At 49.7% G+C, this 25,360-nt stretch overlaps 1 protein-coding gene across 5 annotated transcripts in view; it reads right to left on the bottom strand.

The window, feature by feature from the left end:
- Mvb12b (multivesicular body subunit 12B) overlaps positions 1 to 25,360 on the bottom strand; it is a 153,905-nt gene that overhangs the window by 73,855 nt on the left and 54,690 nt on the right. For all 5 annotated transcript variants that reach the window (XM_087899708.1, XM_085681329.2, XM_085681330.2 and 2 more), the window contains exons 5-7: positions 23,491 to 23,620; positions 19,983 to 20,105; positions 724 to 818 (exon numbers count right to left, since the gene is read on the bottom strand). In XM_087899708.1, coding sequence (XP_087755834.1) covers positions 724 to 818; positions 19,983 to 20,105; positions 23,491 to 23,620 — 348 coding nt within the window. The remainder of the gene's footprint in view (positions 1 to 723; positions 819 to 19,982; positions 20,106 to 23,490; positions 23,621 to 25,360) is intronic.

The raw sequence follows: 25,360 nt of genomic DNA, 5'->3' as shown, positions 1-25,360 counted from the left end.
GGAAAGAGAGAGGGAGATTACTTTTTAAATAACCGATTCATTATGGGACATGAATGAATGTCATGTTCCCGTGTTCAAAATGTCACTCAGCATTAAGGATGTGTGCTAGTAAGTGGCAACGATTTACCACATTCACCTGACAGACAAATACCCGTCTGGGGCCCCAGCGATGGGAGGCATCTGTGGGTTTCCTGGGCTCTTAGCAAGTCACCTGTATGGCCTTGCACCTCATGAATCTCGGTTCTGCAGTGAGGCCGCCCCACTTCCCCCCTCCAGTGAAGGTGACAGGAAAGCTGGGGCTGGTGAAGTTCCTGCCACAGTAACACTATCCATTTCCAGGTCTAGTTCAGAAACCACAGACTCTGGGCGAGTGAGGGGGAGAGGCTGTGCCCCTCTGGATGCTTGCTAGCTGTGAGAACATGAAGCGAGGACAGGCAGGAACATGGCAGCTCAACACTGCTGTGTGTCTGGGGGCCCTGCTTGGGCTGGCAGGTAAGGGATATGCTGAGTACCCCTCAACCTTCCCTTAGCCCGAGAAACCCACACATTGTCCATCACTAGCTTCCAGACGTGCATTCGGCCTTTCTCTAAGTTCCAGCACAGAAGAAAGAGAAGGCCAGGGAAAGGGCAGGCCTGGTGTGCAGAGGGGAGGTGAGAAGTGGAGCATGGAGAAGGTGGCCGCATGCACAGTTCTGCACTGGCCTGTCACAGTGGCCCGCATACCTGAGATGGCGTACAGATTGGAGAGCTGGTACTCATAGTCGGTACTGGTGTTGTTTCTGCCTCGGAAGGTAGCTGGTAGTGTTAGTGAGATGTGCCTGAGAGAGACAGGGGAGAAAGGAGGTTACGAGGAGACTCAGAAAGCACACAATGTCATCCATAGGTGAGCAGCAGCGTGCAGTGGCCAGGGCAGGTCCTTCTGGAGACCTCCATCTTCTCCCTCAGCCTCGGCCCTCTCAAGGCACCAGCAGTCTTTAAGGTATTCCACAGAGACTGCCAGTGTGGCCCAGGCCTCAGTGTGGCATACAATGGATCAGCATGACCAAAACTCCCAGGCTCAGACAGTGGCTTCCACACCCACCACAGTCGGTGTGGATTTTACTATCTGGTCAACTGAAGAGACTAGCAACCTCTGGCAGTGTACATGGTGCCCTGGTTTGAGCCACTGTGTGCCACCCGGGGCAGAGGACCCAGTAGGTGCTCAGGAAAGCACCTTCCCTAAGTCCACAAAGCTGGTTATGAGCCTGTGTGCAGAGAGTAGAAGCGAGCCTATGTCAAGAGCAAGTACCCCTCTCAACATGCTCATGGTTGCCTTCAGCCAATACTGTCAAGGAGAACTACTGCGGTGCAGTACAGGGCCCAGCAGGCGTGAGGAACACAGCACCACTAACTTCCTGGAGGGGTGGATGCTAGGGGCTGCCTAGGGATTGTTCCGTCACCTAAGCTTGGGCTATACCCAGGTATTGCTGGCAGAACGACAACGTCAGAATTCTTGCTCTCCCTGTGAGGCCTCACCCACCTGCTGGAACATTCTCGGGACTGAGGTGTGCTCGACGGCAGGGCCAGACCTCAACTTTGCACCATTTTCTAGGACACTTTCTGTCACAGAGTAATTAAATTATTGAATACTCGTCGATCCAATCAAGTGTTGAACTTAATCCTCTAGGACCTTCTGTGGCACCAACTGCTGCTGGCTCAGACATTGCACTTCTCTGCATGGTGTTTCCCAAATGAACTTGTATGTCCCATGCTTCTCTGCCATGGAGTGAAGCGCGTGAAGGAAAAAGGCAGCAGCCGCAGCAGTCGCAGCAGCCAGGAGCTCACAAGAGGAGAAAGGAAGGTTTCTGTTTATATACATGGGGTGACATGGGGGTCTGGGAACGTGGAATTAAGAGATCTCAGAGACAGGCCTAAGTATTGAGGAAGGAGCTGCTGAGCAGACAAGCGTTGAACAGAAAACAAGTTTCTACATATTTTGTGCCCACTCTTCTCAGGACGGAAGCAGGGACTCGGGGTTGAGGAGAGATCCTCAGTGCTCAGGTGAGAGGAGCAAGGTCTGGCGCTCCAGTTCCGGTTCCTGGAGTCAGACACAGAGTGCCAGCCTTACATCCAACGTTTATCTCCAAAGATAATGAGTTATTGAGGAGAAACAGGCCCCGCCACAGCAAAACCAGTAAGAAATTTGGGAATGAGAGACAGAAGATCCTCACATCTTCTGGAGGGAACGACAACTATTATTTAAAGCTACACTGCCTTCGAACTTGGACCATCAGGACAGAAAGGTCACTCAGGCAGCATGGCAGTGTCCTGGCCATGTTTCTGAAGTTAAACTCAAGATTCCCGGCACACAGTAGCACAGCAACCCCAACGAGCTACAGAACACTGTACATAGATGGACAGCAGAGTTTATGGGATGTGGGATTCTATCCCAGTGCCAGAACCTTGGAGGGCGTGGCCTCTGAAGGATGTCATCTCCAGGCAGACACGGGCTGCAAGCAGAGTAGCTGTCGCTCACACATAGTATGAGCGAACCCTTTAACTTAGTGCAAGGTTTAACCTTATCAACGTGATAGGATTTAGAATCTCCATGGAAACAAGTCTCTCAGCACGCCAGAAAGCAAGTTTCCAGATTACTTTAGGGTGGGAAGGCCTACCCCAAGTATGCACGGCACTGCGCCACAAGTTGGGGTCCCTGACTGAACAAGGAGAAGACAAGCCGAGAGGTAGTGCTCATCTGTGCTTTCTGACTGTGGACACAGTGGCCAGCCGCCTCGGCCGCCCCACGCCTTCACCACCACCACAGACACTATGGACATAGTGGCCAGCCGCCTCGGCCGCCCCACGCCTTCACCACCACCACAGACACTGTGGATACAGTGGCCAGCCGCCTCGGCCGCCCCACGCCTTCACCACCACCACAGACACTGTGGACACAGCGGCCAGCCGCCTCGGCCGCCCCACGCCTTCACCACCACCACAGATACTGTGGACACAGTGGCCAGCCCACCTCAGCTGCCCCACGCCTTCACCACTACGACAGGCTGTACCCTCAGGTGGTGAGCCCAAATAAACCCTTCCTTCCTAAGTTGCCACCATCCTAAAGACCTGACTCCTGAGGCTTCACTGGGACTTTCCTCTGCTTTGCACTGCATCTGGCTGGCTGTGAGGTCCTGCCAGCTCAGCCTGGCCTCCCACACTCCCATTCACCAATCCCAGCTTCAGCTTTTTGTGTCCTATCCCTTTGGCTTTCAGACCTGCTCAGGCCTTTGCACTTGCTATTTCTGTCTGCCAGGAATACTCTTCTGCAGCTTCCCAGATGCTGGCTTCTTGGGCCAGGCTGCCTCATAGATACCTGCCTTGGCCACCCTTGGAGAGATGCCCCCTCCTATGAGTTCTTTTCTAATGATGTCCCTGCCTTGCTTACTGCACAGTCCTCCCTCTGTGGGACAGTATTTGATCTCCATCACTTTTCTCCCCTCGGTACTCCCAGTGCTGAGAACAGAGCCCTGTACAGTCACACTTGCACACTTCAGGGGAGATCCTGTAAAATTATCTCAGACTTCCTGAAGGAGCAAATTTGATCTTGACTTGTAATTAGGGATAATTTTGGGAATCTTCCAGCAAGGCTTTCCAACTTGCTTCCTTCTCAGCCTCAGTCTAGGCTGGTTAATGGTTTGGAAAATGCAGCTCCCTCTGACTCAAGGATAACTTTACACAAACAGTAAATACTTTCTTTGAGGCATTGCTTATAAAGCCAATGATATCAAACAAATGGGGGACAGATGAAGTTATGGTACAAGTATGTGCTGAAATAGTTCAAGGTCTTTGTGCAAATCTCAGGAGATTGCTAGATGGACCAATCTGGCACCCATGAAAGAGGGGACAATCTAGTTTCTAATTTGAAACTGGAACCTGCCAGTCCCAGGCACTCCCAAATCGAGATGAAATCATAGCAGCGCTTCGCAGCAGAGAAGGCAGGGGCAGGACTGCACAGGGGCCAGTCTGTTTGCTCAGCCCTCTGCAGCTGGGCCAAGAGCTACACAGCTTCAAATGCCACCAAGATATTCCAGGAGGTGACCGTGGCTAGTGCCCACTTTGCAACAGAAACAGCAGGATTACAGGAGTGGGCTCCAAAGGTGCCCCGTCTATGGGCAGACACAGTGGCTGTGGAGATGCCCCTGAATGACCAGGAAACCTAGAAAGCAGGCTGCCCTCTCCTTGGGATTCTCAGGGATCATCTGTGATCAACAACTGTTACTTGATTCAGATAACAATTTTTCCAACATCTGGCTGATGGAAGGCATCAGGGCAGCCTCTGCCCGGCTTTCCTCTCTCAGGACCTGCCCTGGGAAGACAGGTCATACCTGCAGGGCTGGGGCTGGGTGCTGCTTCTGAAGCCATCACATCAGTGCAGAGGGGCTGGCGTTTCTGAAACAGATGAGCATCATGCTGCTGCCAACAACAACTCCAGCTAAAGAGATGCTAAAGGAAATTTCACTCTTGCCCTGAGTCAATGTGAGGCACCTTATTCAATTAACATGGCCACTGAGCCTCAGACAGTCCTGAACGAAAGTCCTTTAGTTACAGATGACATTTTATTATATGACAGTAGTTGCCAGCACAATTTATTTCCTTTGAGTTTGCCTTTTCCTTGCTAATTTAAATCTATATTTTCTAGTGTTGATTCCAGGTCTGTGTGAATTTTTTAAAAGCAATCATCAACCTTGTGGACCCAGTGATCAAAAGGAATGGAGAATGCGCAACCGGGCAGCAGCAGACCCCGCTGTCTCTTCAAACTGCTGAGGACTGCACTAGGAGGCAGTGGCTAACTTGCAGTTGGAGACGGTTACTGGTTTCATGTTGTGCCCCCATACATACACGTATAGCCGTTTGTTCTGCCACCTTTTGAAGCTGCAGACTCCTGTATGTGCTCCAGGGACCTAGGGGTTCCTGAGATTTTGGGTGGGGTACAAGGTCACAACTTTCTACAATATTGAGCTATTTGGAAAATAAAATGACTTTCCTTAACAGGGACGTTAAAAAAGCATAAACAAAGCCATGTGTGGTAGCTTATACCTATAATCCTAGCATATAAGTGGCTGAGGCAGAAGGATCACTATGAGCTCCAGGCCAGCCTGGGTTATATAATCAATCCTAGGCCAGTCTCATAAACAAAACAAAACAAGAAAATAACATCCAAACCAGCAAAAACTATAAAAATTCAATAAACGAACTTTGAAATGATGAAGCTAAAAAATGAACAGAGGGCTGGGCAGCTTGCTCAACAGTTAGAAGCACAGTTTGTTCTTGCAAAACACCCACATCAGATGGCTTATAACCGTCAATAACTCCAGTTTCAAGGGCCCACACCCTCTTCTGGATTTCATAGGCACCTGCACTTACATGTACATACTACACACACAAATACTCATACATATAATCACAAAATAATAAAAACAAATCTTTTTAAAATGACAACAAATGCTAGGCCTGGAGAAAAGAAGCACAAATATGACTTCCACCTTGGGGCATATTCAGAACCCTTACTGAAGGGGGCTCCCACACGGGGAGCAGGGCTTCCACCTTGGGGCATATTCAGAACCCTTACTGAAGGGGGCTCCCACACGGGGAGTGGGGCTCCCTCCCAGACCCCAGATTAAGCACACCTGATAACAATGTTGTAAGCTCACCATAGAAAGTTACATAGACATAAGACAGTGGTTAGGGGGTCAGTGGTTAGGGGGTTAGGAGATGGCTGGGGAGGACCTTATGTAGAGTGGAACCTCAGCTGCCAGGAACCAGGTCAGCCCCAGGTTCAGACAGCGAACTGGGGCTGCTTTGAGGACCTCCTAACATTGTCGGGGCAGAACAAGAAGGGACATATGAACTGGATGTGTTCTGTAACACAGTTGTTAGGAAGCTCCAAACTGCATGTCACAACCAGCCCTGAGGGACAACCAACTTTTGTGCAGAGGTTCAGTGTCAACAGGCCTGAAGGATGTCCAGCTCTTGTACACGCATGTGGTGTCAACAATAACCCGAGGGGAGAGTGGACTCTACCCACGCCACTCATCTCCTGCTTGTCGTTGCTAGTGTTTTTAATGAAACAAGGGCAAAGCCAGGGGAAGCCTCTCGAAGCTGTGGCAGGACTCTAAGAGGTGGCACAGGGGCCAGCCCCGAGCACAGCACTAGTGTGAAAGGGCTGTCTCACCATCATACATCATGCGTCTGTGGAACTGTGGGACACGACCATGGGCAGTGCACAAAGGAGAGTTGAAGACAGTGTAAGAATCATGCAAAAGCAATAGTAATTGAGTTAAAGTGGTGGTGGGGGCTGGCAAATGGCTAAATGAAATTCCCTTTTATTCACGCAAAACACCACTGGGAAGAAGTCGGCTGTGAGGCACCGCTTCAGCACCAGGTGTGAGGACGTGCTTAATGAATGCCACTTAATGAAGAAAAAGGCTCTGATAAAACACCTGGTGTGAGCCGGGTGTGGGAGTCACAGGGATGGGACCTTCACTGCACCTGCTGGCATTTTAATCAGCACCTTTTGGAGCATCCGCACTACAAGCTGGTCAACAGTGTCAGAAAGAGGTCCCTGGCCAGTGCCCACACTCGCTGACAGTCTGGGGACCCTTGCTTCTTAAGGACCATATGCTCAGGGGCTGGTACACCCTGAAGGTAATTAAAATGGATCGTTTTCAGCTGGAAGGACCTGGCCAGCATGCAGACCTCTTAGCCTGGCTCCTGCTTCCAGGTCCTCTGAGCACCACATCAGATTGAGCTCTGAAGGGTTCCAGTAAAGCTTCTTGGACTCAGTTCCTGGGAAACAGGAAGGCAGCACTTCAACAGCTACGTGTCCGGCCCGCCACGTTCTCAGTTGTGCTTTTTCTTCTCTTGCCGTTTCTGAAGGCCATGTCCAGGAAAAGTCACTGCTGTCACTTCTATAGTCTGATGGGGCACGTTTCCACACCAGTGAAGGAAAGTGAGTGCTGTAAGCTTAACTCAAAAGCGCTCCACGCCCAGACAGAAACTGAATCCTAACCGTCCTAGTGAGCAGGGCCCCATCCAGGGAGAGGGTGGTGTTATCAGTGTGCACCAGACTGCTCTCACTAACAAGGGGCCACAACTGGTTATTTTTGTATTTATGTGTGTGGTATGGTGTGCATGTGGAGGTCAGAGGTCAACCTATGAGAGTCAATTCTCTTCTAACAAACGTGGTGGCAAGTGCCCTTACTCACTGGGCCATCTCCCCATGCCTGTCCATTCGTCTTTAACTGGGCTCCTGCTATAAGCGAAGCACTGCACTAGCTGCTACGATGGTTTAAGAAGCCAGAGCAAAGCATATTCTCCCAGTAGGAATCTACTGACCACAAACTGAAACAAATACACAAAGCTACTGCAAAGCGAAAAGCTCTAAAATTCTAAGGCTAAAGGAGTATAAGGTTGCAGGTTTTGGTTTTAAAATGATGAGGGATAGGAGCAACGGCAAACATCTGTTGAGAGTCTCTTGCATGGCCTTAGCCAGGAAGGGGAGAAAAAGCTCAAGATACAAAATAGCTATTCATGTGTCAAAATAACAACTCAAAAGATGTCACATGGCGAGATACAGGCAATGCAGGGTCTGAGAGGGAGAAGTGGGAGACAGGTGCGACTCAGATAAGGGAGAAAGGATTCTGGAGAAGGAGAATGCTAGGAGCTTTGTCCCAGCAAGCACCCGAGACCATGACAATTACCACTGTTCTACATACCTCGCAACCATCTCAACAACCCAGTAGGGTATACAGTATTCTACAACGGGGACAAAGTGGCTCACAGAGGTTAAGGAACTTGCCCAAAGTCATAGAAAGTCAAAGAAAATGGCCGAGCTCTCATGGAAACCATGCTCCTTCCACTGCAGCCCGCTACCTTCCTAGGAACGGCAAAGCTCAAATGCAGATCCATTCACTTCCATCCAAGCCGCCCATCTGCCTGGATCAATGCGACTCCAACTACCAACCTGACTATACAGTGAGCTTCCCTCAGGGGCCATTCCCTCCGGCCCCCACAAAAGCATAATGCATTGGATAAGCCAAAAAACAAAAACAAAAGCTGTCATAGGAAGACTAAGGAAATCATAGCTCCCCGAGTTCCTACTGTGCAGCTTTTAAGTGTGTGCAGCTCGACAGCATATGGCAAATCAATTACTGGTTTAAATCTTAAAACAAAAACATGGCAAATGCAGCACAGAAATAATCAGGTACAATGGTTCGGCTCAGATTCCAGCGGCCACTGGAGTTTTGAATACAATTAATCATCGTTCCAGGCAATGGGAAGCCATATTGACACTTATTCCTAATTTGAATATTTAATTAGGGTGAAGTTCTTCATCAAATTATCGCAGAACTGGGAGAAAGCCTGGAAGACTTACACAATTACTACTTTAACCCCTTCCCAGCTGCTCCCTGCCCAAGAGTACCCTGGCTCTGTAGGAGGAGGATGCCTGCTCTGCCCCGCCCCGGTTCCCAGACTGGGGAGTTAAGACTGCGACAGAAGGAAGCCAAGTAAGATCCCAAGGTGTGAAGCAGGACTGTGCTGACCCACTTCCACGGCAAGCCCGGAAGAGCAGGACACTACAAGCTGTGAGTTGGTGAAGCACCAGTTGCGAGGCCTACCTACACTCCCCACTGAATTCTCACGAGACCTGCAAGGAGAAACAGAGGCTCGGAGTAGTGCTGAGACTTGCCCAAAGAAAGGGTTAAGAAGTCAAGTTACTTGTTACTCAGCAGTTCTGACAGCAGCTTCCCCCAGCGCTGGTCCGATCCATCAGTTAACCAATACGGACTCTCTCAGCCCACTTCTGAAACCTCCTGACCTCTCTGACGTGTATTCATCATATAACCCACATCCAGGTTTATGGTGTATTGTATGACAGGGGTTAACATTCATTAGTAATTAAGATAGGAAGGAGAGAGCTTGCATTTGCCTTGGCCAAGTTCCCACAGAAGGCAGGTTTATGACAAACTGCTGTCATTAGAACTGTTCAGCCTTGCGAGTTGAAGGGTAGTCAGTAAATTCTGACACTGTGGGAAGACACAAGCCTGCTCACCTGTGTCTCTGGATAGCATGCTCACGTCACCCACCACTCCTGGCTTTTCATGTAGGTTCTGGGTACTGAGCTCAGGTCTTCACGTCTGCCTGGCAAGCACTTCATGAACTGAACTGGATGTTCGGACCCCACGAGAAGACGAGGGAAGGCATTTCATTATCTACCACCGCAGTGATTACACAACCTGGAGTCAGGAGTCTCTCCTCCAAGCCGCCTCTACTCACAGCCCCCACTCAGGCTAAAAGGCTCTTCTGAGCTCCATGCAAAGGAGGGCCACAGTAGCAAACACCTCTTAACTGATTCAAACGGGCTCCATCCCCTGCTTTCGGAGGCCTCCTAGCTCCCTCTGCAGTGGCACTTCAGCAGGACAGGGGAAGAGCCGCTCCATACAGTCCAACACCACAGCAGCCGTCTCACCAGAGGCACCCACCATCAGATCTCCTGAGTCCAGTCACACAGGAGCCCTCTGCATCCATCAGGCCTGCTCGGAGCAAGCTCCTGAGAGGAGCAAATGGCGCCAGGAACTCTGAAACTTTCCTTTGTATATTACATTAATCCATATAAGAAAATCTCTCTTTTAATGAGGAGTGATGTAGTCACAAACTCTCCAGAGCCATAATTAGAGCAAACTAATTGAAGTTGTGTTTTGACACACTTTCCAAATTCACGGGTGCCGGATGACATATTCACAACACTGCTGCCGCACAACCATGGCGACGGCAAAATCATTAGGCTAATAACACTTATTTGCATTCTTATCATGCCGGCAGCTCTCCCTTAAATACTGTTTCTACTACTGCTCCTTTACTGTAACTTTCCACTAGACGGTATTAACAGTAATTATTAGTGCTTTAGTGGAATTTTAATGTTAAGAATAACAACGTGCATTAGCATACACTGAATAGCAATGCTGTCTCTTAACCACCACCCATCTACAGGTTTGGGGATGCTCCCCTGGCCCCTGGCCCCAGGGTGACCAGGTGCCATCTTTGAAGCATTTATAACAACTGTGCAGGGTCTACACCCAGTGAGAGTTGAAGTCTGGGTTCCTCATTTACTGTTTCAAATGTTTGATGAGAAAATCTTTCTTCTCTTTCTCCTCTCTCTTGTAAGGACAATAAAATGAAATAGTTAAATAGGAATTTTTTCCAATCAGTTAAAAAAATTCTCAATTTATAATCCTGTCTTTGCCAATAATACTAATGAGTTCCAGGACGCCAGGCTTTGGTCAGTCTCTGTCGCCACCCACCCTCATGTGATTAAAGGCAGGCAGGGGACAACTCACTTGTGGGTAGGGCTGGGGGTGGGGAGGGCTGGATCTACCAACATGGAAACACTGTTTGCTACAAGCAAGACCAATTGTTTTTGGATGTTTAACTCAGACAAACAGACAGACACACACACACAGACACACGCACGTACATGCACACTCACACTGAAGACTCGACAGTTCTAAATAATGGTTATTAATGACACGCTCTTTGAAAGTGACAAATTACTTCTGAAATTTAGGATCTAAGAGGTACAAAGAGCGATCACGTTCCACGAAACATGACAGAAAATGACAGTGTGCACACAGCACTCCCACTGACTTGGGAGGGGGCAGGGTCCCCTACTTGGGGCACTGGGCTTTTGTACAGGGGTGGTGGCCAGACTGCCCCAGCTCTTCATGTGCTGACAGAAGGCACATCCTGGCGGAGGTGCACACCCTAGTGGCGTGTTCATCTTTAGAGGAAAACTTGAGGTGCTTGCTGTATTGGGGGAGACCTGGGAGCCACTGAAATCCCAGACTTCTTAAGTCTCCTGGGATTAGAACATCGTGGCTTTGCTCACCACCATGAACATGCATGGTAGAGCTCCCAGCTGGCCAGTGGACTGCAGGGCACTGTCAACCCCACTGCAAAGAGTCAAACAGGCACAGAAAATCGTTCCTTAGAGAGTGGCCAAAGACTACCAATTCCCTCAAAGCCAGGAGTTTTCTGTTGCCAGCTTACAATCCTCGTACCAATCTGCTGCTTTCCAAGTCATGATTACTTCCAAAAAATAAAAAAGGGGAGCAAACTCTCAGAGCGGCCGCAGCTCTCCAATTCACTGCATTTACTCATTACACTTAAGTTTTATTACACTTGAACCGTGCAATGTCAAACACCTACCTCTCATATGAAAGAAATGAAGAAAATGCCAAGCCTGGGCCTGGGGCAGCACCCTTCCTTCCCAGATGATCAAGTCTAATCCTATAAACTGAAATATTTAAAGAGTCTCTAAACCTCGCTGACCCAACTTCTAAAGACCAGGAACACATGGGCACAGTCGACTTTTCATCTCCTTCCAGCTGACATGGCCGCCTTGCTGAATTTCAGGAGCAGGCGGCCAAGCCTATAATGAGCTGCATGCATGAGAGCCCAGAGTAGGCGAACGGCCAGGCGGCGCTCAAAGCCCCAGACCCTGACCAGAACCCCAGGCAACAGTTTCCTCCTCCAGCCCACTCTATCTTAAGAGCTGTGGAAAATGTCTTGGTTAGCAAAATAAAGCTCTGGCGAAGGAGGAGGTGGGATGTGAGCCATGGGATGGACAGCTGTGTTTGGTCTGATGCCAGATCATACCTGCTGGCTATAGAAAACACCGAGGCAAAGGGCTAAAAAACCAGGAGGCCTGAGGCTCCTGGCAGGCAAGCAGGGTGTGCCTGTGACCCTGAGCTCCAGTGCTGGCTTCTCCTAAGCCTCATTCTTTGCAGGTCAGTCTACCCTCTAAAAAGAGGGACTGGATTGTTTACCTAAGGAAAGATGCACACACATGCACAACTACAGACATGATGCCCACTACAGGATGCTCAGAAACTTGTAGCTGAAATGATAACAACTGTTGTATTCTAATAATCACTATTAATATCATTCAACTAGAAAGAAAGCATATGTTGTTCATGAAGAATATTTGAATTGAATTTTACCCAACCCATGGGCAAAAATCCAACTCACATAAACTCAGAAGATTTTCTGAAAGTTACTGAAGGCAAAGGATTTTATTAAATATCCAAATTAATAATTGAAACCCTGTCTTGAAAGAGAGCAGTCTAGCGGGGAGGGAGCTGCTGGCAAATGCTCATTTGTACTGTTTCAGATTTCCACTAGAGACACAGGTGAAATATTCCACAGAGCCACCCACACACCGAATGTCAGCTTCCACTCTGATAAAAGGTAAAACATCCTCCTCTAAGTGGCCTGGTTCACAAAACCAACCCCAAAGTGAACTGACAAATCTGACCTGACACACGAAGAACTGTTTTCCTAATTCTGAAAAAGGTCTTTCTCCAAAGCTGGGAGCTGACTGCACTGGAGAGCGGGTCTCAGAGAGGACGTGGCCCATGACCTCACTTTCCAGGGCAGCCTCCATGCAGAAGCCACACAACTGCCACTGTGAGAAATAATACCGCACTATGTCATACAGGCTACAGAGCTCTAGCACATTTGCAAGCGGCAGACACCTGGTTAAAACCTGGTGTGAGGGACTGACAGCCCTGGCTCAGAGGTAGGAGCCATATTGACTAATAGTCAATTCTTCATTAAACAGAAGCCTTGACTTCCCAAGACGCCATATTAAAAATTAATATCTAAAAGTGTATTGCACAGCCTAAAGTCATCATTCATACTGAACAATACCAAACTGAATCCTAATGAAATTTCTCCTTCAGAATTACCCTGATACCAGTGCTAAGCTGGGTTTGGCTTCAGAAGAGGCCAAAGGCTTTGGTCACTAGCACCTTACTGGGAGGAGGCTTTCACAATACTCTCAGGGATCCAGAACCAACCATACTGCCCGAAACCCTGCCGAAGCAAGGTGGTGGAGCCGTGCGAGGAGTGATGACACGGGACCTCTGGGTGCGGGCTGTACGGTCTCTGGCCAGCAACTACAGCTCAAGGGCACTGCACTGGACCCCTTTAATGTAAGTTCAGACTACTGACATCATGTTCAGTCAGAGGGGCTGGGGAGGTGACGTCTAACCCTTATAATCCTTGGGAAGTCCCTATTGCTCACTTCCCACTCTAGCTGCCTGTCTAAAACAGCTGGGTATCAGAGGGCTGTCTCTCAATCAGGAATAGTCCCAGTTCTCAATGAAAGCTCAATACACTCAAAAACTAGGAACCATGTAATCACAGGCTGTGGGCACATGGGGAGCTTGCAAGCTGAAGGGAGCAGCCTATGGGCTGAGATCTGGGCTCTGACACACCAGCTATGGGACACTAGGAAAGTACCCTAACTTCTTTGATCTCCATTTTCTCCACTTAAAATGGGGCTGACAGTAGTGTCTGGACCATGGGGCTATTATTAGGACATTTGTCCATTGTTTATAAAGTCCCTGAGGCAGGACTGGGCGGCCCAGCACTGCCGTATGGGTCTCTGCTATCTGGATGACTGGAAGGGAAGGTGGAAGGACACACTGACTCCCAGCTCTACACCAGCTCATATTATACAGTCAATACAGACTTTCAGAAAATATTTCCCACACGCTGAGCACCTGGGCCTCAGAGGTCTTAACCAATATGAAGCCACATTTCATCCCAACCACTCCCTGTGTCAACAGAAATAGCACGGCTGAAAGGTTTCAACTCACAGTGTCATCAAACCATCATCATCGCTGCTTCTGGGTGACCAGTCTCTTCTGGGGCGACATGGGCCAGGAGGGTGTCCAGCCTAACTCTTAAGGAGGGAAGAAGCTAGCTAGCACAGGGGGGCACTTTCCTAGTGGCTGCCAGAATGAGCCATGGCTGCTCCCCAACAGCCTCAGCCCTACCTCCAGAGCAAATGTCTGTGCACCTTGGGGGAAAAGAAAAGAGTCCACACCGTGGTCTGTACCTTAAAAACCATCTCATTAGACAAAACCTGGGTGGGTTTCATGTGAAAGAAGGAAAACCTAACTTTAGTAGCGTTGAACCCCAAGCTCTCTTGACAGGACCAGCATGGAGTGCCCACCCACCTCCGAGTCCCTGTGGCTCACTGAGGAAGAACAACTCAGATCATGCCATAGCATGTCCACTAGCAGGGAGGAACAATTCCTTGGAGCCATTTCTCAGTCTTGTCTACTAACCTGACCAGGAGGCAGGGTACCATGGCCCTTCTGGAAACGAAGCACAGCATCTCACTCCATCGCTCAGGGCAGAGATATCCTCTGCCCACCCCCACCCCGCCCCCGAGACTTCCTGGTACTCTCACGGGCTCAGGCCTGCAGTACCCATCTTCTACCATGCACAACAAGAAGCACGTGCAACCATGAGAAGAAAAGACACCGCCCTGCCTCCCTGGCCTGAGCCGTGTGGGCCTCTCACTCTAGTCCTGCCTCAAAAGGGGGAAGCGGCAGTTACATCTGCGGTGCAAAGATAGTCTGTAATTGAAAACTGACAGGAGGCAGTCACAAGACCTGAGGCTGCTGGGACAGACGTGAAGATTCCATCCAGCAACTGAGGCTTCAGCTCCAGAGGACTGACTTTGCTAGTGGACCAGAACATTTCATGAGGCAGCAGAACTGGGCCCTGGGTCCAGCAGGGAGGCAGGATCGGGCAGGCTCATGGGCTGCGACAATAGATATGACAGCAGTGATGAGGTGGCAGGATTTCCTGTCTCCTGCAGGAAGGGCCATTAACCTTTCAGATGACAGCCCCGGACCCGAATGATGGAACCAGGTTTGAGGCCCGCAGGATCTATGCTCTCAAAACCTGACACCGACATGCAAAAGTTGTGACTGAATCCTGGTGTCCCTGAGAGGAAGACTAAATGCATGTGACAGATTTTCTGCCATCAAAATGCCCCATTTCCCAGAGTATCTGTCACAGAACGAAAATACCCATGCAAAGAGTTAAGTACAATTATGTCTGTCACTGAGAAACATACTCTGGAAACTGACTAACAACTTTCTGGGAGTTGACAAATCACCGGGAGAGCCTCAAACACCTCTAAGCAGCAAGCACCAGGCCACAGGGAGGCAAGCTCGGCTGACTGACACCTGGGAATGGCTCCTAGCAGCTGCACCTTGAGGGGACAATGCTGTGATCCACTGCAGGAAAAGGTGTGTATGGGGGGTGCACTGTGGCTTTTGGTGGGGCAGTAGGAGGGTGTCCAAGAAGGACAGGGAGGCCTGATAGGGTTTCTCCTCAGGACCACGGTGTACAAACAAAGACTCATACTACAGGCCTGTGTGTAGGGCAGAGCTCAGCCTCTGTGGGCATGTCTTCCAATCTCCAGCACCCCCCATTCAAGGTCTACACTGAAATGAACTGTGTTAGCATGTCCAGCACACTGGGGTCCTAGCCACTTATTTCAGATGGATGCCGGAGGGGTCACACTGTAACTGTTTGCTTAGACACACCAACGCTGGGTTGAGACATACTGCCAAGGATAGGCCGCAGTGGCAGCTCTCCTCCCACTGGGGCCTCTGTCCCTGCCATCAGCACTTGAGTGGAAGGGCAGTGCCTGTGGAATCTGGAGCAGGTCTCAGTGGCCAACACCTACTCTGAGCCATCCCAACATGCCCCTAACAAAGGCTACCCCTCCCGGGCCCTCTCCCCGGGCTAGGTGTCTGTTGAACCTGGATTTCTAAGGGAGGAGTACTACGGTTGGTTTTACCAGCTTGACACAATCTAGAAAGGAAGTCTCAGCGAAGAATGGCCTGTGGGCGTGTGTATGAGGAATTATCTTGAGTATGTTACTGATATTTGAACACCCAGCCCAGTGTGGGTAGCAGCATTCCCTAGGCAAGGGACCCTGAACTGTACGACAGTGAAAAAAGCCAGCTGAGCACAAGCATGAGGCGTCCCTAGCTCTCTGTTCCTGGCTATGGCTGTGCTCACATGATCAACTCCCCTGAGCTCCTGGGCTCTGGCTTCCCACTATGACAGCAGCCTGGAAAAACAGCTAAAGAAATCCTTCCCCCCTGAGCTGCACTTGTCCGAGTGTATTCATCATAGCAAGTGGGAACTAAAGTAGGCAGGGAAGGAGGGAGATGAGCACTTCCGGACTAAGGCGTGGCTCCTCCAGGGGCACTGCAGGTCTGAGAGGCCCCTCCCTGCTGCTACTGTGGGCAGTGCACCCTGGATAACAATGTTGAGAGGAAAGGCTTGGCTCTCAGTGCCAAGTGTTCACAGCCAGCCAGCTCTGTTACTCTGGGGTGCAAGGAAGCATGTAACTGAGTTGAGCTTCTCACCTCAAGGTGTCCAGAAAGCAGAGAGGGAGGCAGGGCGTGTGGGGCGGTGACTCACTTCCTCCTATCAAGCCCCACCTTTCCAGTGTCTACCATTTCCCAATTATCTGTTCAAATGCAAATCTATCAGTAGATTAGTTACTTACACACACACACACACACACACACACACACACACACACACACAACCTCTGGGTCAGGTCTTCTGGCCTGTGCTGTGGACCATGTGACCTTTGGGAGGTCTTTCTTAGCACCCACTGCCTGTTCCCACGGGTGCAGCGACTGTGGAGTTATACAGGACCGACCCTATCTTTGGGCACACCTGCTCTCCTTAGCGCTGTGACGTCTGTGGGCTTGATAAACATGACTCTGACATCTTTATCAAGCTTCTGATTCAACTGCTCGGCAAACTGGGGTCAGTAGCCCACCGAGACCCAGGCAACACTGTTTCCACCACGGATCCCTGGCGCTTCTCAAATCTCAGTCAGGGCAGCCACAGAACTCACCTTCCGCATGAGTGAGGGGGTGGGTGCTTTGTCTGAAGGTGAGTTCACTATTGCCCCCAGGTGGCAGCCCTGAGCAGAACAGCAAGCACCCCTCCCTACAAGGTTGGCTCACTTAGCTAGGGCCGGTCCAGAAAAGTGGTGGGAAGCCAGGACAGACCCTCAGCCCTCAGCTCGCCCCGCCTACTGGATAATGTGCACGACACTGTTGGGGAGTAGATGGGAGGCTCACTGCCTGGAGGGAGATGCAAGGCTCCAGGTCCTGGACAAAGTGGCTTGCCCTAGAGACCTAAGTAGAAGTCTGCGGGTGAAGCCAGGGCTCCTGTACAGAGGGTGAATTCTGCCGAGCCATTTTATGCTGCTTTTGACACAATTTCTACTGCACTCAACGATCAATTAGTTGGACATCGGCAACCAGCATCCTAGCTACCCTGAGAGCTCCGTTCAGGAAGGCAGGGAGGAGGCTCCAGATCGAGTCTCATCAAGAACGCCCTGCAGCAGTGGGAAGGCTCAGGCTCAAAAGAGAAAGCAAGCCACGTGGCTCCGATGAGGAAGGTGACGGCCGTCACCTGTGAAAAGGTCAGCAAATGCCCCTTCTGTCTGAGGTAAAGCTGGAAATGACAGATCTCCGAGAAGCTGCTGGGAAGGCTTTGAACCCAGTGTTGGCAGAGCTCATGTTCTTGGCTTTTGAGATATCCAAAAGCTCAGGAGACAGGCTCAGGAGACCCACTCCATCTCCCTCTGGCTTGTGGCTCCCTCCCAGCACGCTTCCTGCCACCTTCTAGGTGGCCAGTAGAGGGCACCCCCCACCACACTCCTGGCAGCTATGCTTTGGTGCCTGGATCAGGTGTCCCCACACAAAGACCAGGGAAGTACCTGATATTTACGATTTACCGCTCCATGGGAAAATCATGAACGTGCTATATATGCGATGATGTCAGCTACATAACAGTACACAGGGGAAGGAGCTCAAAGGAAGTGTACCGAAAGGTTATGAGAATTTGCTCACTGAAAACAGGTTTTGTTTTTCCATTATTTTCTGTATTTTACCAATTTCCCACAAGCACTTATTGCTCTTGTGATTGAAAAACTCTGCAGTGCTCACGGATGGGGAGTCACCGGGAGGAGTAGCAACACGGGGTCCTCCCTGTTAGAGAAGCATGTGCCGTGACAGTGACCATGGGGGACTGCTCACACAGTGCGACTCGGGCACAGGCAGCCCAGAGGGGTGCAAGACACAAGGGAAGCACTGAGTGTGACCACAGGCTTGAGAAGAGGAAACAGGAAAGGAAGTGTGGGGTACTAGTCTGACTTAACTCTGGAGCCTGGAGCTGGACAGGGCAGACTGAAAGTCACAGGGGTGGGGGCAGGGGTGCAGCCTACGGGGGAGCTGAGTCTTCAGTTACCGTAAAGCTGTCACTCCTTAGAGAGAACCAGCATCCCGAGGAACAAAATAGCATGCCCAACCCTTCCTGTCTTCAATAGAAAATTGAAGTAACTAGCAATTCTTAAAAAAAAAACAAAAAAACAAAACAAACAAACAAACAAAAAAAACCAAAGATGCTGGATGGGGAAAGAATAAAATCCCCAAGTCAATTCATGAAAGATAAAACACCAAACCCAGATGACTTAAGAGGCTCACGCAGGCAGGCACACACACTGCCTGTAAATCAACACCCAGGCAGAGAGAAGAGCTGAGAGAAACACAGCAGCATTTGCATACAGGAGGAGATCCTCCTGAAGGCTGGCTGACTTAACTCAGCCAAATTAGAATACATTTTATATTGACTATTTTGACATTTGTTTTATTTGGCAAGTAAAACAGAACTGATCCAATTTCCTTGCAGCCATTGTAAACCATAAACTGTGCACCAAGGTCATAAAACATATAAGCCTCAGAAGCACTGTGTTGGGTTACGCCACCCTGCAACCCCACCAGCTCCCAGAGCTGCCTGCTGTGGCGTAGGTAACCTGGTTCTCTTGTGACAGGCAAGCTCAGGAAAGCCTTGTTTCTTCTGGGACAGTAGGGACCCTGTACAGTACGGTTTTTTTTTTTTTTTTTTTTTTTTGTCAACTCAACACAAGCTAGGATCATTAGGAAAGAAGGCACCTCCACTGAGAAAATGCCTCCATCAGATTGGCCTGTAGGCAAGTCTGTGTGGGCATTTTCTTGATTCATCAGTTTCTGCCCTGTCTTCCCTCAATGATGGACTGCGGCAGGAATGTATAAGCCAAGTAAGCAGTCTTCTCCAGGTTGCTTTTGGTCAGTGTTTTGTTTTACTTTTTCCCACAGTAATAGAAAACAAATTAGAACGGTTTCATTCCATGCAACAGGAATTAGCAACTGCCTGAGGCAATGCCCATTTCTGGGCCCTTCTACACCACATGTACCTTTAGGGACTGGCTCTATTTATTCAAGGCAACTGAGCCCCAAGGGCTTTTGTCCTCTGCAGTTAACCCAAACCTGAGCTGACCATGAGCACCAGAAACTAATCTAAGTTGACCTCACAAGCACAGGTGATGACCTGAAATGATACTGGCAGAATGAATTATTATGACAATGAATATACTCTCCCCAAAACTTGCCACTTTCTAAAGACTGGAAAGAACAAATGTCATGGGCAGCTGGCTAGTCCTGCTGGGTTTCCGATGAGTTGCGGGCAGACCTGAGAGAGAATTCTGCCCTCTGGAAACCAGGGCCCTGGTCCCTGGCTGGCACACAAACCAGTGTATCTCTAAGTGCATTTGAATGGCAAGACAATTTTTGTGTTTTTGTGTTATTTGATTTGGTTTTTGAGACAGGGTCTCAAAATGTAGCCTTGGCTGGTCTTGCTATGTAGACCAGGTCGGCCTTGAACTCATAATCAGTCTACCTCCCTGCTCTCTTCTTCCTAAAAGCTGGGAATAAGGGTGAAAGACACGAAACCTGGTTTGACCAATCAAGTTTGAGCCACACTTCCTGCTGTGTTGGTAACCTGTAGTGTGCCCACGATATAGAATATCGAGAGGCCTTTCCACATGTGGAACATTCAGGTTTCTGACTGGGGGTTCCTAAGGCCCAAGTCCATTCTTCTGCAAATCTTCATATACATTTCCCAAGACTTCAGCAAATGTTAAGCGGGTGTCTTCTAAAACTGCATGGCTTGGCAGGACCTAAGGCCACAGAAGTGCATGTGTGAGACCCTCAACAAAGCCTCACCTGGGAAGGTTTGGGGCTGGGGTGGAAGCGGCTGATGACTGTGAAGGCGTGGTGGGCTGAGATGAGTCGTGGTTTCTTGGCACTCTGCCCATGCGGTACCAGATACCCATGCTGTTCAGTTCCCTGCAGGAGAAAAGAAAAACCTTCAAGGTACTGCTGAGCTTGGAGCACTGACCTGAGCCACAGAGCCAACTACTACCTCATTAGGAGTGATCTCAAACCCCAAGGAGTCCACTCTCACCATGTAAGCCAGGCCCCATCATCTCCCTTCATGCCTTGGGTGCCACAGCCAGAGCCTAGCATGACTGCAGCTGAGCCGTCAGACAATCCTTTGTGATGTGGCCGTCTTCACCTGGTGCGGGAGAATTGTCTGTATTCTGTCAATCATGTATTTTAATAAAACGCTGATTGGCCAGGCAGGAAGTATAGGCAGGTCAACCAGACAGGAAGTAGAGGCGGGGCGATGAGAACAGGAGAAGGCTAAAAAGGAGGAAGTCCACTTCTCCATTCCTGCCCAGATCATCGAAGAAGCAACATGTGAGCTAACAGCTGAAAAAGGTATCAAGCCACATGGCTAACACAGATAATAATTATGGGTTACCGTAAGATGTAAGAATTAGTTAATAAGAAGACTGAGCTAATGGGCCAATCAGTTTATAACCTAATGTAGACTGTGTGTGATTTTCTTTGGGATTTGCCGGTTGTGGGGTATGGGACAGGACAGATACCCCAACAAGCAGGCCCCCTCATGTTACGTTCACCCACCTGAGCATCCGCCTTACTTGCTAGCATGTCTGCACTCTTTGTTTTCCCATTCCACTGGTCTCAAGCACTCTATGTGGTTAGGGTGAGGCAGTGGGGAAGGGCCTGGCAGACACAGACCTGATTTCTAAGCATGAGAAGGATTCTTCTTCAAATCCACACAACACTTCCAAATGTCAGAATTTGGCCCCTCATTGCAGGGGATCATTGTGTGTGGCCTCACTTTAAGGTCAGTTGGGAAGATGGCTTCAAATCCTCAACCCAGAGGCTCACAGCCCACAAACCAGTACAACCAAAAGTAGATGCACACATTCTGTGGTGTTGACAGCAACAGTGGCCGTGCCCCACGCTGCACACCTGTGAAGCGAATGAGGGGCAAGCTCACCCTTGGCAATGAGACAGAATGATTTCTGCCACCCAAACAGTGTCTGTGGGACTAAAAGCCAAGGGGCAGCATCTCTTCCAAAAATAAAAAACATTTATTCTGTGGGTCTTGGGTGTAGCCTGGGGGCTATTCTAAACCAGACCTTGCCTTATCCCAAGGGCGAGCCCAGCTGCAGTACCACCAAGTCCACCCACCCCCGCCCTGCTGCAGGCTGCCCCGCTGCAGGCTGCCCGAATCAGGAGAGGCTGTGTCTTTCCCAGTCTGAGCTTTCTGCCTCTCGGAGCACAGGTTCAGGCCCTTGTCATGCGGCACTCAGATTAAGTGACTTTGGTACTGAATCCTCAATTCACTTCCCTTCCCCTTCTTAAAATCACGCTATGTCTTCCAGGAGAGTATGTTATCGTTCAAGATGAAATAAAAATTGTACTTTTTTATATTGGCAATTTAAAAAATTATAGTAGGAAGAAAGATTCTAGTTTTGTGTATCAAGATAAATATTGATTTTTAAAAATCCATTCTTCAGAATTGTTTAAAACAGTTAAAATGGCATCTTTTAAAAATAGTATTGAGAGGGGGCTCAGTGGTTAAGAGTACTGGCTGTTCTCTCAAAGGACTTAGGTTCAATTCCCAGCACCCACATGGCAGCTCACAACTGTCTGTAACTCCAGTTTCAGAGAATTTGATATCTTCACACCAATGCACATAAAATAAAGTTAAATAAATTATTAAAAAATAGTGTTGTGATGAGAGATAGAAACAACAGATGCAGTACACTTTAACAGTGCAGTGGCTGGCTGTGTGTGCTGCGTGTGTAAATGGAGCGTGTGGGTGATGTGTACAGTACACTTTAACAGTGCAGTGGTTGGCTGTGTGTGCTGCGTGTGTAAATGGGAGTCTGTGGTGATGTGTGATTGTTCTACTAACTGCTTCCAAACCCTGTAACCTTCTTGCAGTTAGTTTAATTCAGGATACAAAGCAGAATTTGCAGGCATGGGAGTTTTTCTTTAATTTGTTCATTTTTGGTGCAGGGGATGGAGCTGAGTTTTGTATACCCTAAGCATGGGCTCGACCACTAATGCTCAGCCCAAACCCATCTTGAGAGTACATGAATCCACAGTGGAAGAGGCTGAAGCAACCTCAGCTACAAGAACCTAGTCTCAACCGCTTGAGTGCAATAAGCATCTATTTTCTTCAGTTCATCCGGCCCCGCCCCAGCCCCGCCTACCCGACCTTTTACCTCCCGCACTTTTTGACTGCTCTCCTACTTCACTGTTCTTCCTTAAGCTCTGCTGAAGCAGTCCTTCTAGCTCAGGCGGATCAATGAGGGAATGACCTTTCCCAGATGACAGTGCCTAGGTAGGGGTGCACCTGATGGTGGGCAGATGAATCAAGCCCAAGGACACTGAATTCTAGACTTGTAAAGGGAACCAAGGAAGGCGGGCTTGCTCATCTCTGGACCTGCTCCTGAAGGGCAGCTGGCCAAAGGACAGCAGTGCCATGTCTCCACAGAGGAACAGGTGTCAGATGGGATCCCACCAGAGGACTGAGAGGGCAGGAAACGAGGTGTTCTCATCCTCTGAGTTCCTACTTCTGCCTGCTGAAGCCTGGCTGCAATGCCAGCCAAAAAATGTTCCCTTTTGTTTGAGTCACTCTGGGTGGGACTTCCTGTCACTCAGGCGCATGGGGGCCCAAAGTGAAGTGTTGGGATTTGCCTGCACTTGGGAGTTTTACAGAGCAGCTTTGGAGCCAGGCCCTGCTCATTCTGAGGCTGCAGGTGACCAGGACCTGTGTGCCCACAGGGGGGCCTCTGTCCCCAGGACGTGCCACACTCACTCCCACTCTGCTCATTGCCTGCCTTCCCTCACAGCTGGTTCTCCTGTCTCCGAGATCTCTGCTGAGTAGCCTGCCTCCTGTTGTAACTGGCGCAGCCCCCGCTGTCTGAGATGACCTAGTCTATCTCCTTGCTCACTGCTCATCTCTCTCTTCAGAACGGCCTCTCCGTGAGGGCAGGACCTTTGCCACTCTCTCCCACACACAGGATCTGTCCCGTGGCACGAAAATGTTAGCCATAAAATGCCGCACGCTGATAGGCAGTGTGAGGAGGTGAGGCCCACAGCAGCACTGACGGCTCATACAGAGGGGCCGGAAAGGGGACTGTACAGGAAACAGGAGGCCCTAGGATGGAACCACACTGTTAGCTGAGGTAGACGGAGGTCAGAGTCAGTGAGGAGCACCAACGCTGAGAGCCATGGATTATGGCTGAGCTTTGTGAGCCACACAGACTTCTCAGTCTTGGTCCCAGGAGTGGCCCAGGCACTCTCAAGGGAGGGAGATCTGTGTGGAAATATTGTTGAGACTTACCCAATAAATGTGTACTGGGGAGGTGCCTGCTTGGTCCGGCCCATGATGCGAATGTCACAAATGGCAGCTTCAGTTGAATCCCGGGGAATAAACTTAATGCATAGCCTCTTCTTCCTGAAGGCCACCTCCTCTAAGGAAAGGACAACAGAAAGGTGTGAGTCCGATAGAGATGCCGCCTCCTCTCCGCTTTGGGCGGCAGAAGGGATGGGTCACCCCTGTCACCTGGAAGAAGGGCTAAGCTCCACCCCTGCCTTTCTTGAGGCTCCCAAGGACAGGCGATGACAACAGAGTATACCAGTCACCCTGCCCTGTGCGCTGGGCCTGACCCCAGACACGCTGGCCAGAAGGAGTACCCAGAGCTGCTGCCATGGTCCCACAGCCGCAGCCCATGGATGCCCCCCACAGCAAGGCTCCCCTTCTTTTCACTTTCTACTACAGAAATCTTCAAGTACATCCCAAGGGGTGCGAGCTGCAGGGGCTCCTGCTCAGCACACACCTCTAATTTTTCTGTCTGGATATATGGAACAAACCCCCAACACTACGTCATATTGCCCAGCCCCACCCAGGAAGGCATGGCTGTCATGTCCCTGCTATTTCTACCCAAAACAAAGAAACTCCTGAACTCACAGTCTGATGAGTTTCCTCATCATGGCACAATGCCCTGCCCTGCCTTGCTCCACATCAGAGACCGTGCTCTGCAGTGGGCTGGCAGGTCCCTTGGGTCTCTTGGGTCCTTGGATCCCTTTTACTCTGTTACCACCCCTCCCTGCTCCTTGGTGCTCTGTGACAGAGAGGCAGGGAAAAACAAAAAACAAAAAAACACTTGTTTTGCCTCCGTCCAGTAGCACATTAGAGCTGGCTGGCTTTGGTCTAAGTCAAACCTTTCTGGAACCACTGTGTTCCACAGCGCCGGCCTACAACCTGGATCACCACACTCCCGTGCATGGCCCTGGCTGTGGTTTTCAGGATGCTTGTAGCTAAGAGCCACACCTTGGTTCTAGGTTTCAAAACAGCAATTCTTCGGAGTCTGCCATTCCTTCTGCACTGATAGGCTCAAGTTCCATCTAAAACATAACTTCTCTTCCCAGCTACTTGTCATCTATGGCAGATTCTGAGCAGGAATGAATGCCAGTGCGGCTCTTTTCTGTCATTTGTCTACCTGCTCACAGTGGGCTGGGGCTCTAACAGTGGACGGCGCTGCCCACTGAGGCAGCAGTGTGGCTTATCTGCGGTTCTGAACTTTCCCCAACAGTCCATGAGTCTTCCAGTTGGATCTGTGGGTTTTTTTTTAATTTTTAAAGCATTTTTTAAAATTAAAATATAATTATATCATTTTCCCCTTTCCCTTTCCTCCCTCCAGTCCTCCCATACACATCCCCTCTCTCTCTTAAATTCATGACCCCTGACATTTTTCTTTAATTGTTGCTACATAAATTCCTAAATATATAGCTACAACCTGACAGTCTGTATGTTTTCTGTGTACGATTTCGGGGCCCACCATTTGGTATCAGGTAACCAGCTGGAGGTGCCCTCTCTGGGGAAGACTATTTTCTCCACTCCAGCACCCAGTTGCCTGTAGTGGGTTTTGTTTGTGACAGGGTCTCATTATGTACCCTAGTAGATCAGTCTCAAACTTGTAATCCTCCTGCCTCAGTCTCATGTCTGGTTTCATCAGTAGGATCTGGGTTGGAATCCCAGATTGCTGAACTGGTACCTCAGAAGTCACTTAAACCCTGAGCCTCAGTTCTGTCATCTGTAAAAGGGACCTGGTGGAAGCCCACTCAGGAGGCTTGTGGGTAGATGCCATGTGGAAACATAATTTCTTGGCCAGTTCTAGGCACATGATAAGTGCTCAATAAAGAACAGCTAG

This window comes from Myodes glareolus, chromosome 21 (assembly GCF_982192425.1).
Source record: "Myodes glareolus chromosome 21, mMyoGla1.1, whole genome shotgun sequence".
Taxonomy (NCBI): Eukaryota; Metazoa; Chordata; class Mammalia; order Rodentia; family Cricetidae; genus Myodes; species Myodes glareolus.
This window is presented reverse-complemented; position numbering and strand designations above follow the sequence as displayed.